General features: G+C 43.3%; 1 protein-coding gene across 5 annotated transcripts in view; it reads left to right on the plus strand.

Annotated features, from left to right (window-relative positions):
* The window catches only part of LOC124115599 (aminopeptidase O-like), a 136,604-nt gene that overhangs the window by 97,265 nt on the left and 23,552 nt on the right, over nucleotides 1-15,787 (plus strand). For 3 of the 5 annotated variants that reach the window (XR_007222133.1, XM_048399475.1, XM_048399477.1), the window contains 3 exons: nucleotides 5,513-5,576; nucleotides 10,477-10,536; nucleotides 14,539-14,634. Coding sequence is in view for 3 of the 5 variants with exons in the window: in XM_048399475.1 (XP_048255432.1) it covers nucleotides 5,513-5,576; nucleotides 10,477-10,536; nucleotides 14,539-14,634 (220 nt within the window). In the remaining 2 variants the exon portion in view is untranslated. Of the gene's footprint in view, nucleotides 1-5,512; nucleotides 5,577-10,476; nucleotides 10,539-14,538; nucleotides 14,635-15,787 lie in introns of those variants that run through there. The other 2 variants (XR_007222134.1, XM_048399476.1) reach the window with 2 other exon arrangements.

Raw genomic sequence — 15,787 nt, forward strand, 5'->3', positions numbered from 1 at the left:
AGCTCATCTTCCCATCAGTCAGTTCCTTGACTCCTAGCTCATCTTCCCATCAGTCAGTTCCTTGATTCCTAGCTCATCTTCCATCAGTCAGTTCCTTGACTCCTAGCTCATCTTCCCATCAGTCAGTTCCTTGACTCCTAGCTCATCTTCCCATCAGTCAGTTCCTTGACTCCTAGCTCATCTTCCCATCAGTCAGTTCCTTGACTCCTAGCTTATCTTCCCATCAGTCAGTTCCTTGACTCCTAGCTCATCTTCCCATCAGTCAGTTCCTTGACTTCTAGCTCATCTTCCCATCAGTCAGTTCCTTGACTCCTAGCTTATCTTCCCATCAGTCAGTTCCTTGACTCCTAGCTTATCTTCCCTTTAGTCAGTTCCTTGACTCCTAGCTAATCTTCCCATCAGTCAGTTCCTTGACTCCTAGCTCATCTTCCCATCAGTCAGTTCCTTGACTCCTAGCTCATCTTCCCATCAGTCAGTTCCTTGACTCCTAGCTCATCTTCCCATCAGTCAGTTCCTTGACTCCTAGCTTATCTTCCCATCAGTCAGTTCCTTGACTCCTAGCTCAACTTCCCATCAGTCAGTTCCTTGACTCCTAGCTCATCTTCCCATCAGTCAGTTCCTTGACTCCTAGCTCATCTTCCCATCAGTCAGTTCCTTGACTCCTAGCTCATCTTCCCTTTAGTCATTGCCTTGAATCCTTAGCTAATCCTGACTTCTTTTGAGTAGTAATGTTGTAAATCTAGGTCATCTGCTACTTTGGGTCTCCCAGCCTTTGGATGTGTGTTGATGGCTTCCACTAATCAGGCTGTCCAGTATTGCTGACTGCAGTATTAACCAACAGCAAATAAACAAGAAACTGGTTAATAAGGGGGTGTTTACCTAAACACCAGGTGTTAGATTGTGATGGCAATACTTCAATTTGTCCTTACCTTCTTTGTTAGATTTCCTATTTACAGAGAGTGGAAAATGTCCTCAGTGTCATTTATATCGTAATTCTGAGCATCTATTTGTTCATTTTAGCTTCGACTTACGACCATAAGAGACATCTCATCAGTATGGTCTTCCTTGGAATCGTGGCATGTGTTAATCTTGTGGCGAATTTTGTTATCTAAAAATAGTACAAGTGTAATCAAAGATTTGTATGTATATGTATAGACGCATGCGACCGGCTGAGTGTGAGGAATTTAGTCTCATTGATGAACAGCACTTTTCATTAACCTGAGCGGCTGATTGGACAGTAAAGTTCTTCAGTAATCCCTGGGTCTAAATTATATTACTTGTTCCTCCTTCAAGCCTGGAATGGGAGGATTCAGAGAAATATTGTGTAATTTAACATATCAAGGCTATGGTCCCTGTGATGGAGCCGACGTGGAATGTGTCACATGATGCTAGCTAATGGTCGGCTCCCACGGGACAGTGGGGACAGGAATGAGGCTTTTCACAAAAATGAAATATGAATGAAAATAGATGCCGTAGCAGGTCTTTCATATCAGAATCAATAGTGATTAAGGAGTTGTTTCACAAGCCTGTCTGAGGAAGTAGGGCTGAATGCTGAGGAATGTGGAAGTGTTTTCTCCTAGAGTTGGGAACCCATTTGAACCGATCGGGCTTAGACTGGCTGTTCCATGTCTGTTAACAGCACATTACCCGGTAACTGCTTGTCCAGAGAACAGCAGATTCACTGTCTGTTAACAGCAGATTAATTTGTCTTTTAACGTCAGGTAAGCTGCTGGTCTGTTAACACCTGATTAACTTTTTAACTTTAGTCTGCTGTTAACAGACAAATAGGTTACAGTCTGCTGTTAGTGGACCTGTAGCTAGTCTGCTGTTAGTGGACCAGTAGTCTGCTGTTACTGGACAAGTAGGTTGCTTGTCAGTAGACCAGTAGTCTGCTGTTAGTGGACCAGTAGTTAGTCTGCTGTTAGTGGACAAGTAGTTAGTCTGCTGTCAGTGGACCAGTAGTTAGTCTGCTGTTAGTGGACCAGTAGTTAGTCTGCTGTAAGTGGACCAGTAGTTAGTCTGCTGTTAGTAGACCAGTAGTCTGCTGTTGTGGACCAGTAGTTAGTCTGATGTCTGTGGACTAATAGTTGGTCTGCTGTTAGTGGACCAGTAGTCTGCTGTTGTGGACCAGTAGTTAGTCTGCTGTCTGTGGACTAGTAGTTGGTCTGCTGTTAGTGGACCAGTTGTTAGTCTGCTGTTGTGGACCAGTAGTTAGTCTGCTGTTAGTGTACCAGTAGTTAGTCTGCTGTTAGTAGACCAGTAGTCTGCTGTTGTTGACCAGTAGTTAGCCTGCTGTCTGTGGACTAGTAGTTGGTCTGCTGTTAGTGGACCAGTAGTTAGTCTGCTGTTGTGGACCAGTAGTTAGTCTGCTGTTAGTGGACCAGTAGTTAGTCTGCTGTTAGTGGACAAGTAGTAAGTCTGCTGTTAGTAGACCAGTAGTCTGCTGTTGTGGACCAGTAGTTAGTCTGCTGTTAGTGGACCAGTAGTTAGTCTGCTGTCAGTTGACCAGTAGTTAGTCTGCTGTTAGTAGACCAGTAGCTAGTCTGCTGTCAGTGGACCAGTAGTTAGTCTGCTGTCAGTGGACCAGTAGTTGGTCTGCTGTCAGTGGACAAATAGGTTGTCTGTTAGTAGACCAGTAGTTAGTCTGCTGTTAGTGGACCAGTAGTTAGTCTGCTGTCTGTGGACTAGTAGTTAGTCTGCTGTCAGTAGACCAGTAGTTAGTCTGCTGTTAGTGGACCAGTAGTCTGCTGTTGTGGGCCAGTAGTTAGTCTGCTGTTGTGGACCAGTAGTTAGTCTGCTGTCAGTGGACCAGTAGTTAGTCTGCTGTCAGTGGACCAGAAGTTGGTCTGCTGTCAGTGGACAAATAGGTTGTCTGTTAGTAGACCAGTAGTTAGTCTGCTGTTAGTGGACCAGTAGTCTGCTGTTGTGGACCAGTAGTTAGTCAGCTGTTGTGGACCAGTAGTTAGTCTGCTGTCAGTGGACCAGTAGTTAGTCTGCTGTCAGTGGACCAGTAGTTGGTCTGCTGTCAGTGGACAAATAGGTTGTCTGTTAGTAGACCAGTAGTTAGTCTGCTGTTAGTGGACCAGTAGTTAGTCTGCTGTCTGTGGACTAGTAGTTAGTCTGCTGTCGGTAGACCAGTAGTTAGTCTGCTGTTAGTGGACCAGTAGTCTGCTGTTGTGGACCAGTAGTTAGTCTGCTGTTGTGGACCAGTAGTTAGTCTGCTGTCAGTGGACCAGTAGTTAGTCTGCTGTCAGTGGACCAGTAGTTGGTCTGCTGTTAGTAGACCAGTAGCTAGTCTGCTGTCAGTGGACCAGTAGTTAGTCTGCTGTCAGTGGACCAGTAGTTGGTCTGCTGTCAGTGGACAAATAGGTTGTCTGTTAGTAGACCAGTAGTTAGTCTGCTGTTAGTGGACCAGTAGTTAGTCTGCTGTCTGTGGACTAGTAGTTAGTCTGCTGTCAGTAGACCAGTAGTTAGTCTGCTGTCAGTGGACTAGTAGTTAGTCTGCTGTTAGTGGACAAGTAGGTTGTCTGTTAGTAGACAGTAGTTAGTCTGCTGTTAGTGGACCAGTAGTTGGTCTGCTGTCTGTGGACTAGTAGTTGGTCTGCTGTTAGTGGACCAGTAGTTAGTCTGCTGTTAGTGGACCAGTAGTTAGTCTGCTGTTAGTGGACCATTAGTCTGCTGTTGTGGACCAGTGGTTAGTCTGCTGTTGTGGACCAGTAGTTAGTCTGCTGTCAGTGGACCAGTAGTTGGTCTGCTGTTAGTGGACCAGTAGTTGGTCTGCTGTCTGTGGACTAGTAGTTGGTCTGCTGTTAGTGGACCAGTAGTTAGTCTGCTGTTAGTGGACAAGTAGGTTGTTTGTTAGTAGACCAGTAGTTAGTCTGCTGTTAGTGGACAAGTAGTTAGTCTGCTCTCAGTGGACCAGTAGTTAGTCTGCTGTTAGTGGACTAGTAGTTAGTCTGCTGTTAGTGGACCAGACGTTAGTCTGCTGTTAGTGGACCAGTAGTCTGCTGTCAGTGGACAAGTAGGTTGTCTGCTGTCAGTGGACCAGTAGTTGGTCGTTGTCAGTGGACTAGTAGTTAGTCTGCTGTCAGTGGACTAGTAGTTAGTCTGCTGTTAGTGGACCAGTACCATATTTTCTTGAGTATAGTGCGCACACCCCTCTATTTTGGAAATTTTTTATTTTTGAATATTTTTTGCAGAAAAATATTACACCGTACCCTTTCAGCGAACTCCGGTAAATGAACAGGTGATAAGAAACTTGGTCAGTACAAATTTAAGATGCGAGAAAAAAAATCACCAGACATGTTGATTTACTATTTAAATTGTATTTCTTGTTCTGCTGGGCATTGTTTAACAACCAGGGATTAAGATTACCTTGTGTATTTTCTGGGAAACTAAGCTGGAAACAGCAATCAGCTGTACACACTTTTTCTTGGAATCTGCCGGTAATTTGGTTAAAACTTACCCAATGATATAACTTTAAAGGATTTTGATGCAAGGATCGGGAAAAATTGTATCTAAAACTATTTTTTTATCAGGAATAATATATTTCAATATTATGTTTTTTTAGTTGCAGTTTTTACTAAATATCTTTAAAATGATAATAACCCTAAGCGTAGCACTTCTGTGCAGGTGATTGCTATTGCCGGTTATTTTTTTTCACATGGAACAATTTGACCAGTCACTGTCGAGGCTCCCACGCACGTGATTGCGAGAAGTACATGTTGACATAGAATCGTCAAACTACAATAAATATTACTTTTAATGAATCAAATTACAGCATTTATGACATATGTATCAATTCTCTGTCAATTAAATTTGGTTTCATGACGTCAATAGCGGTAACTGACCGTAGTTGCTGTTAATAATGATGAGTTATATGATATTCCGATTGCTTCACACACGATTTTGACAAAATTAATTAAAACAATATTAAAAGGAATTTTAGATAAAATTAATGAAATAAGTTACAAACATAAGTCCAGACAAGTCCAGAGATACAAAGAACACTTTTTATAGCCAGACGGTGTCATTACATGATTAACTTGCGTACTTCAGTACGGATTTGTTGACATGGCATTTCTGTTTTTGCATGCTCATGGTAAAGTCTTTGCGTTGGGGGAAAAACATCCAGATTCATTATGGCGTGTATCATGCACACCCTCTTCTACATAGCTGTGTTTTGGAAAAAAAGTGGGCACTATACACAAGAAAATACGGTAGTTAGTCTGCCGCTAGTGGACAAGTAGTTAGTCTGCTGTATTATTAAACATGCTTATAACTAGTTGGTATTGTGCAGTTGACAGATATTTATTATGATTATAGAAAAGCTTTTTTCACTTTTATTTGCAGTTCATGGCATGACGAGAATATCTTTAGAATAACGACAAGATTCTGCTATACAACAAGGATGTAATCTGGAATAGAACTGTAATATGTAGAGTTATATGATTTGGTCTGATGAATGTCGTAAGAACAATCCCAGTTATAGCATTATATGCCTCTGTTCCAGGACTGAGGATCTGAGTGAATTGCAGCTGACAGCAGAGTGGCTGGACTGTCCACACCTCCCCCAGGTAGGTGCCCCCAGTACCCACCCACCACCCCCGAGAAGGTGCCCCCAGTACCCACCCACCACCCCCGAGTAGGTGCCACCAGTACCCACCCACTACCCCCGAGTAGGTGCCCCCAGTACCAACCCACCACCCCCAGGTAGGTGCACCCAGTACCAACCCACCACCCCCAGGTAGGTGCACCCAGTACCAATCCTCCTCCCCCAGGTAGGTGCCTCCAGTACCCACTCTCCACCTCCAGGTAGGTGCCCCCAGTACCCACCCACCACCCCCGAGTAGGTGCCCCCAGTTCCCACCCTCCCTCCCAGGTAGGTGCCACCAGTTCCCACCCTCCTTCCCCAGGTAGGTGCACCCAGTACCCACCCTCCTTCCCCAGGTAGGTGCCCCCAGTTCCCACCCTCCCTCCCAGGTAGGTGCCCCCAGTACCCACTCTCTACCCCCAGGTAGGTGCACCTACTACCCATGTGTACCTTCACATAGTGACTCATAGCCACACATATCCCCCACATACCCCTCACATATCCCTCACATACCCCCCACCCCCTCACATACCCCCCACCCCCTCACATATCCCTCACATACCCCCCACATACCCCTCACATACCCCTCACATACCCCCCAACATACCCCCCACCTACCCCGCACATAATGAACTAATGAGTCTATACATAGTCAAAAAATCGTGTAAGGAAATCAACATCCGGTTCATAAACTGCCGTTATCGTAAATCTTTTCATGTTTTTAATCAAGGTGCTCACGTGATTTGATGCACTTTGCGAAGTAAGTCAACTGTTTTATTACAATATAGATCTTGATTATCGATCAGATTGTCTTTACTGGGCGCCGCCATTTTGTTTGAAGCAAATGCATGTGATATAAGAGATGGAATTTGATTGGTTAATAGGAGGGACATAGAAGGGACATAACTTGTAATAGCCACTGGTGGCGCTAAAATTGAACCCAGAAATTCCAGACTTGTTCGACAAGGGTGGAAACTGGACATTTAGTCAGTAACTCCCTTGCCTCAGGAAGATGATTGCTGTGTGTTCTGTCACTGATTGGCCTGCTCCTGACTCAAGTATCAGTGGAAAGTAATTTGCTGGAAAGTTGTTGACTGGCATTAAACAACACTCTGTCATATAAATTCATATAAAATTGAGATCTTATACCAACAAATAGTCTCATATTCCCAATCTAATCATGTTGTTTCTGTAATTGTGTATATGTTAAATATTCACTCAGTTTAAGGTTGTAGCTGAGTGTTGCCTGGAGGTGATTGGTTGGATTCTGCCATGATGTAGAATAAACTGAGTGTAATAACGCAAGGTGATCCTCTCCAGTCCCCCTCCAGCAGGATCGGGGAACACATTACACCGGAACACGATAATCATGTACAATATACTACTCAAAACAAGTTAAAGAACACCCGGTTCTTACCATGACAGGAAAACTATAGTAATATGAAAGCATTGTGTGTTCTTTAACCTATTTTGAGCAGTATATATGTATTCACTTGTCGTCGTCCATTTCTTTATTGTCAAACACAGCAGATGAAGTAGGTTTTCTATACAGCAAAAATGTCTAGTTTACATCATGGAAGTTATTCTATCACTGAAGAGGAGCATTAATGCATTGTTTGACTTGTTCAAATAGTTTTACAAAGGATTTTCATTTTGAAAAAAACATTTTATTCCTTCTTGATGATAAATCCAACTTTCTGGTGTAATTTGCATTTTGAAGTTTCCAGATGGCTCTGGTTAATGCTCTTAGACTCCGACAGACATGTGGCATTGTATATTCAGGGGAGAATAATAGTTGTCCGTACTTCTTAATCTCCATAACAATAGAACATAGAGCTTGCATTTACTGACTAAAAGAAATAAAGGCAGTCCATCCTTTCATCTGTCCATGAGCACTGAATGTCTTCACAACTGACCATATCAATATGATTTTTGCAGAATTTGTTCTATGAATTTCCTGACTGCAACTAAGTAGAGCTTGTTTTGAAAATGTTATAGTGTCCTCCACAACAACTCAACTGTTTCCACTTTTCCACAACTGGTAGTTGTTTTTTGATTTGTTTGTTTGTTTGCACTCAGCAATATTCCCGCTGTATGACGGCGGTCTGTAAATAATCGGGTCAGGACCAGACAGTCCAGTGATTGACATCATGAGCATCGATCCACGCAATTGGGACCGATGACATGCATTAACCAAGTCAGCGAGTCTGACCACTCCCGTTAGTCGCCTCTTACGACAAGCATAGTCGCCTTTTACGGCAAGCATGGGTTGCTGAAGACCTATTCTATCCCGGATCTTCACGGGTAGCTGTGTATGGGGTTGTTCTCAACAGTAAAGTAAGGTTAACATTTTGAAAAAATGGCTGTTCAGGTTTCTTTGTTGTAAAGGATCAATATGATATATATTTTCTGAGATGGGCTTACTACGCATTTAAGAGATTTCATACTTGAAACTGTTTGTCCGTTCTTCAGTCTGTCCATATTTCATTTCCAGGGCATAACTTGAAAACTGAAAGATTTTTTACCCAAACTTGGTACTTGTATTGACCAGGGACTGAAGTGGGACCTTTTGCTATTGTCGGGGCCGGAGGTGAATGATGGTGTGCTGGCTATGTCAATAGTGGCACTGAAAGTTCTTTTGTATCTTGGAGTGGTTTGGGGTAATATCTTTGACATCAAGGTAATTTCCTCTCTTTCATTTGGGCGGTCGGGTAGCCTAGTGGTGAAAGCGTTCGCTCATCACGCCGAAGACCCAGTTTCGATTCCTCGCATGGGTGCAATATGTGAAGCCCATTTCTGGTGTCGACTGATTGCTGGAATATTGCTAAAAGCAGCGTAATACTAACTAACTCTCTCACTCTTTCATCTGAGGTATGGGCTTTTTTGGTGCCTCCAGACTGAGACCCTGTGATTCCTCAGCTTCCTGGCGTTATTTATCATGAGCATCATCCAAACACTGCAGTCGTGTTCCTCCTAGGTTCCACTGACCAGCTCCTTGCCCTATAGCTAGTGGATAGTGTTTCTGCCTGAAAAGTGGGAGGTCAGTGGTTCAATCAATAACCAACCACATCATACCAGGAGACATTAAAAGATTGTAATTCTTGTTTACCTGCCTGATGCTCGGCGTTAAGGATGTAAAACAAGGACTGGTCAACTCAGAGTCAGTATACTATGTCTGAGTGGATGTCCATGTTAAACTGTGGCATGGTGTCTCAGTGGGCTATCACTACAAAACTGGCATTAGTCCGGACTAGTACAAGCAGACAGACACACGTGTGCATGCATATCACAGTATAAGTGCAATAATCTTGAATGCGATGTTAGACCTCTTTTCACCTCACTTCACTACATATGTCCTACTGTTTTAAAAGAGTATAATCTGCAATATACAGTAAGTGATATAGTTTTCTCTCAGGAAGTGAGTGAGTGAGTGAGTGAGTATGGTTTTACACTGCTTTTGGCAATATTCCTGCAATATCATGGCGGGGGACACCAGAAATGGGCTTAACACATTGTACCCATATCGGGAATTGAACCCGGGTCTTGGGCGTGACAAGCGAACACTTTAATCACTAGGCTACCCATGAATAATGAAAGATATCCCCGACAGTGTTATTTGTTAATGAAGAAGCTGGATGAATGTGGTAGAATTACTTGGACAACTCATGTTAAATATTTACTCGACATTTATGGATTTGGTTATGTGTGTCACGAACTGAATATTGGTGATGTTAAGTGTTTCTTGCAGTTGTTTAGACAGTGTTTGTTGGATTGTAACAAACAGAGTATACAGATGAAAATCTATGAGTCTTGTAAATTAAGGTATTATTCACACGTCAAGATATTATTGGACATGGAATATTATGTTACAGCTTTCAGAAATAGAGACCATAGACGTATGCTGTGCCTGTTGAGATAAAGTGAATTGCTTATACAGAGTAATCTGGGCAGAAGAGAGGATATTGTTTATTCACAACGCTTTTGTCGGCTATGTAACAATGGTTGTATTGAGGAGTCCATTTTGTGTTTGTCTGCCCGTTTTACGCATCATTAAGACAAAAGTATATTCCTGTAAGATTCCATAACAATCCATGTATTAACCTTTTAGCAATCTCTTAAATAGCCAAAATGACTGTATACTCAGAAATGTAGCTAAGTATGTGAAGGAAGCTCTATTATTACGTACACAGACCTAATATTGTACCCTTAGCATTCTTTTCAATGTAAATTGCCTCAATTGTGTGTTACTATATATGACTGAAATGTACATGGGCCTATGGCCTCCCATACATGAATAAACATATATATATATGCATACTTTCAAATCATTTAAAGCTCTTTCTTCATAGATTCCAACTTTTACTATAAGCCCATCCTAACAAAATAATCTTGAATCTCTAAAAATATACTCATTTTAAGTCTATGTTGATTTCTTCTGTGTGATTACTTTAGATGAGAAGTACCCTGGTTTTAGATTACACTTATGTTACACAATGACCCGGGTGTCTTTAACTTATCTCAGATGAGAGACTTTATGTCAACATCAGTGCCAAGAATAATGTCTGCTCCAAAAGTTTTCAAATAACAACATTTCATGGCATGACAATGTGCCCGACCAAAGCAAGCATCAGGGCATATATATAACTTCTAGCATTATAGATTTCACTTGTGTTGACTAACATAGGTACTGGTGCGCTAAAAAAAGGCGTACCCAACATCTTCAAATGTGATGAAAACGTTCTCGTAGAATAAATCTTTAATACTATTGTTTCCTGAGGTACTTGTGTTTATATCCGTCTGCTCCACACTCTCCTCCAGCATCTCAAGTGGCCGGTCTCTCATCCCCTGATGGCCTGTTTGATGTATATTTGTCTTACTTTCAGGGTGTATCTCTGTTTAAAGCCAGCTCAGAAAACAATCTGTACAGTGCCGTGACGACACAGGTTGGTCAATAATTGTTCTAATTTGGCTACAAAATGGCTTGTGTAATGTGCTCTTGTTTGTTAAAGTAGAGCGATAAACATGGAAGACAAATGAAAGTTATAGTTCAACATTTCAGTGGATGCCGAAGATGTTTGAAAGGATGTTTGTTTCACTGTGTATTTTTTCAGCGCCATGAGTTGTTGCAAGATGGGGATACAGGCAAAGGGTCTCAGCAGCAAGCAGCTAATTCTAAATGGGAATCCTTTTTTAGTTTTCATTAGCATTGTTTTGCCAATTAATCATGGCTCAGCATGGTCAGAAAACACCAGCTGAAATGATCAGTTGAATCACTTTGTTGTGCCAACCTTTTTTCCAGTTAATGAGTTAGTTTAAATGCCACTTTGAACAGTACTCAAGTGATAGCATGGCTTGCAGCTTAGTGGGAGGAAAGCCTAGCTGCCCAGGTGGAGCAGGTCAAAGATGTTTAGCATGGGATTTGTAGGATGTCAACCTGTTTACAAAAAGTATTTTCACAAAGTACCAGTGCAGTAACCTTTGATGATTAATCCACTTAACTGTTGTTTAAACAGGACTAAACTAAGAGTTCATCTAATGAGCGATGTGTTAAGTAATGTTACTCATATTCATAAGTGACGAATTGGCACTATGCTCTTGATCCAAATACGTGCGTGAGTTCCCCAGCTTGTACTGTGAGTGATGTTTGTGGTTCAGTCATGTGCAGCATTTGTGGCTGGTTCAATCATGTGCCGCATTTGTGGATGGTTCAGTCTTGTGCAGCATTTGTCCCTGGTTCAGTCTTGTGCAGGATTTGTGGCTGGTTTAGTCTTGTGCAGCATTTGTCCCTGGTACAGTCTTGTGCAGCATTTGTTGCTGGTTCAGTCTTGTGCAGCATTTGTGGATGGTTCAGTCTTGTGCAGCATTTGTCCCTGGTACAGTCTTGTGCAGCATTTGTTGCTGGTTCAGTCTTGTGCAGCATTTGTGGCTGGTTCAGTCATGTGCCGCATTTGTGGCTGGTTCAGTCATGTGCAGCATTTGTTGCTGGTTCAGTCTTGTGCAGCATTTGTGGCTGGTTCAGTCATGTGCCGCATTTGTGGCTGGTTCAGTCATGTGCAGCATTTGTTGCTGGTTCAATCATGTGCCGCATTTGTTGCTGGTTTAGTCTTGTGCAGCATTTGTCCCTGGTACAGTCTTGTGCAGCACTGGTCACTGGTTCAGTCATGTGCAGCATTTGTTGCTGGTTCAATCTTGTGCAGCATTTGTGGCTGGTTCAGTCATGTGCAGCATTTGTTGCTGGTTCAATCTTGTGCAGCATTTGTTGCTGGTTCAATCTTGTGCAGCATTTGTGGCTGGTTTAGTCTTGTGCAGGATTTGTGGCTGGTTTAGTCTTGTGCAGCATTTGTCCCTGGTACAGTCTTGTGCAGCATTTGTTGCTGGTTCAGTCTTGTGCAGCATTTGTTGCTGGTTCAATCTTGTGCAGCATTTGTGGCTGGTTTAGTCTTGTGCAGCATTTGTCCCTGGTACAGTCTTGTGCAGCACTGGTCACTGGTTCAGTCATGTGCAGCACTGGTCACTGGTTCAGTCATGTGCAGCACTGGTCACTGGTTCAGTCATGTGCAGCACTGGTCACTGGTTCAGTCATGTGCAGGATTTGTGGCTGGTTTAGTCATGTGCAGCATTTGTCCCTGGTACAGTCTTGTGCAGCATTTGTTGCTGGTACAGTCTTGTGCAGCATTTGTTGCTGGTTCAATCTTGTGCAGCATTTGTGGCTGGTTTAGTCTTGTGCAGCATTTGTCCCTGGTACAGTCTTGTGCAGCACTGGTCACTGGTTCAGTCATGTGCAGCACTGGTCACTGGTTCAGTCATGTGCAGCACTGGTCACTGGTTCAGTCATGTGCAGCACTGGTCACTGGTACAGTCTTGTGCAGCATTTGTCCCTGGTACAGTCTTGTGCAGCACTGGTCACTGGTTCAGTCATGTGCAGCACTGGTCACTGGTTCAGTCATGTGCAGCATTTGTCCCTGGTACAGTCTTGTGCAGCATTTGTCCCTGGTACAGTCTTGTGCAGCACTGGTCACTGGTTCAGTCATGTGCAGCACTGATCACTGGTTCAGTCATGTGCAGCACTGGTCACTGGTTCAGTCATGTGCAGCACTGGTCACTGGTTCAGTCATGTGCAGCACTGGTCACTGGTTCAGTCATGTGCAGCACTGGTCACTGGTTCAGTCTTGTGCAGCACTGGTCACTGGTTCAGTCATGTGCAGCACTGGTCACTGGTTCAGTCATGTGCAGCACTGGTCACTGGTTCAGTCATGTGCAGCACTGGTCACTGGTACAGTCTTGTGCAGCATTTGTCCCTGGTACAGTCTTGTGCAGCACTGGTCACTGGTTCAGTCATGTGCAGCACTGGTCACTGGTTCAGTCATGTGCAGCATTTGTCCCTGGTACAGTCTTGTGCAGCATTTGTCCCTGGTACAGTCTTGTGCAGCACTGGTCACTGGTTCAGTCATGTGCAGCACTGGTCACTGGTTCAGTCATGTGCAGCACTGGTCACTGGTTCAGTCATGTGCAGCACTGGTCACTGGTTCAGTCATGTGCAGCACTGGTCACTGGTTCAGTCATGTGCAGCACTGGTCACTGGTTCAGTCATGTGCAGCACTGGTCACTGGTTCAGTCATGTGCAGCACTGGTCACTGGTTCAGTCTTATGCAGCACTGGTCACTGGTTCAGTCATGTGCAGCACTGGTCACTGGTTCAGTCATGTGCAGCACTGGTCACTGGTTCAGTCTTATGCAGCACTGGTCACTGGTTCAGTCATGTGCAGCACTGGTCACTGGTTCAGTCATGTGCAGCACTGGTCACTGGTTCAGTCATGTGCAGCACTGGTAACTGGTTCAGTCATGTGCAGCACTGGTCACTGGTTCAGTCATGTGCAGCACTGGTCACTGGTTCAGTCATGTGCAGCACTGGTCACTGGTTCAGTCATGTGCAGCACTGGTCACTGGTTCAGTCATGTGCAGCACTGGTCACTGGTTCAGTCATGTGCAGCACTGGTAACTGGTTCAGTCATGTGCAGCACTGGTCACTGGTTCTGTCATGTGCAGCACTGGTCACTGGTTCAGTCATGTGCAGCACTGGTCACTGGTTCAGTCATGTGCAGCACTGGTAACTGGTTCAGTCATGTGCAGCACTGGTCACTGGTTCAGTCATGTGCAGCACTGGTCACTGGTTCAGTCATGTGCAGCACTGGTCACTGGTTCAGTCATGTGCAGCACTGGTAACTGGTTCAGTCATGTGCAGCACTGGTCACTGGTTCAGTCATGTGCAGCACTGGTAACTGGTTCAGTCTAGCACAGTACTGGTCACTGGTTCATCTTTGTCCTGTACTTGTTCCAGGATGCAGCACTTGATGACAACCTTAAGGTGAATAATGCAGTGCAGACCTATTATAACCCAGATCTTCAATGGTCGATGGTATTTCTGCTTATTTCCTGCTTGTTTTTGGGAAATATGAAACAAGTAGCTTGTCTACAATTTCAGTCTTAGTAGTACAGATAGTTGCTATACACATTCTTTCATCCTATATATATTGTGTCTTACAAAGTTCTTTTATCTCTCTTATTGACTTAAAATATCCCTTAACTTCATATAAGGTCTTTAAATGGTTTGTGTGTGTGTGTGTGTGTGTGTGTGTGTGTGTGTGTGTGTGTGTGTGTGTGTGTGTGTGTGTGTGTGTGTTGATCAGAAAGCTGCTTGGAAATAACACTGCAATCTTAAATTCATACCATCTCATATTTCACACTACATATCATTTGAGATATCAGATGGTTCAAAGGATGATAAGGTTGTAAGTATTGGCAGCCTTAATGTCTTCTTACGTAGATTGAATCTGTTATGAAAAAATCAAAGAGATATTACTGCGTAGATTGCGAGAAATCTATTTAAGTTTTTTGTCATCTAGAGTCTGATGAAAGCGTTTGTTTTGACTCTGATTTGTGTTTCAGGTGGCTCTGGTGCAGTCGCACTGTCTCAAGATGGGTCGCCGCCACAGGAACAACAAGAAGCAGAGAGTGGCCAACACGGAACTTACATTGCAGGAGGTTGGTGTGCATTATGGAAAGGGTTTGGTAAAGATGACAGACAGACAGATAGACAGACAGTCATGCACAGACAGACATACAGACATACATATGAACAGACATACATATGAACAGACAGAGATACAGACATACATATGCACAGATGGAGAGACATATGCACAGACATACATATGTATGCACAGACATGCAAACATATGCACAGACAGATACAGACATACATATGCACAGACGGACATGCATATGCACAAACATATGAGTGAGTGATTGAGTGAGTTGGGTTTATCAATCTTTGAACAGTATTTCAGTTATATCACGGCATGTCAGCTTAATGTGGGAGGAAATCCCGAGGTGATGCAGGTCTTAGACATTTATCATCTTGGTAAAAACCCAGGAGCACGGGTATGGTGCAGACAAACCTCGAAACATAATCGTGAAGAACCAGATTTCAAACCCACAATCATAGGTTTCTGGGGTGCCCAAGCGACTCAACTCTGCACAGCGAATTGCAGCGACTTAGATGACTGGGCCACCCGTGCCCCCAAGTACAATAAGAGTTACTTGCCAGGTTCTTCAATCCGTAAAAAGACCTGCAAGGTGTTTTGGGTGTTAACTTTTAAAAAGACACAGCACATCTTCGTTTGGTAGTAGTATTGATTGGGTTGATATTGAAATATTTGTTTTGACATTTTCTTATTGTCATCATGTTGTCGCTATTGATCAAAATATTGAGGCTGAAATTTGAAGCTGTTGAAATGAATGCAGTGTTATATAACTAGGTGAGTTGCAGGGCTTTGTATTTGCCTCAGTTATCCATGTGGGGATGGATGTTACGTAGTTCCCTGTCACACATGCAGCTGGAGCAACAGAAACATCCGTATTTGGCTTGGTGTTGGAAGCAGTTTCAGTTGGCACTATATTTTCATCATGTGATGTCGCTTTAATGTTGTGTTCTATATGTGTGTTTCAAGCATGTCACAGTGGATAGAGATTATGTAAAAGCAAAACAAATTTACTGTATTATTTAAATTGAGAGTATGAATAAATGGACAACAGTTATGTTTTATGTGTAATATGATGAATTCTGCCATGGACCCACAGGTAGAAGTTGTTTCAAGTGCTGAGGATGGCCTGAATCCTGCCCCACTCACAGACT

This window comes from Haliotis rufescens, unplaced genomic scaffold, assembly GCF_023055435.1.
Source record: "Haliotis rufescens isolate VD_foot unplaced genomic scaffold, xgHalRufe1.0.p SCAF_2, whole genome shotgun sequence".
Classification (NCBI taxonomy): Eukaryota; Metazoa; Mollusca; class Gastropoda; order Lepetellida; family Haliotidae; genus Haliotis; species Haliotis rufescens.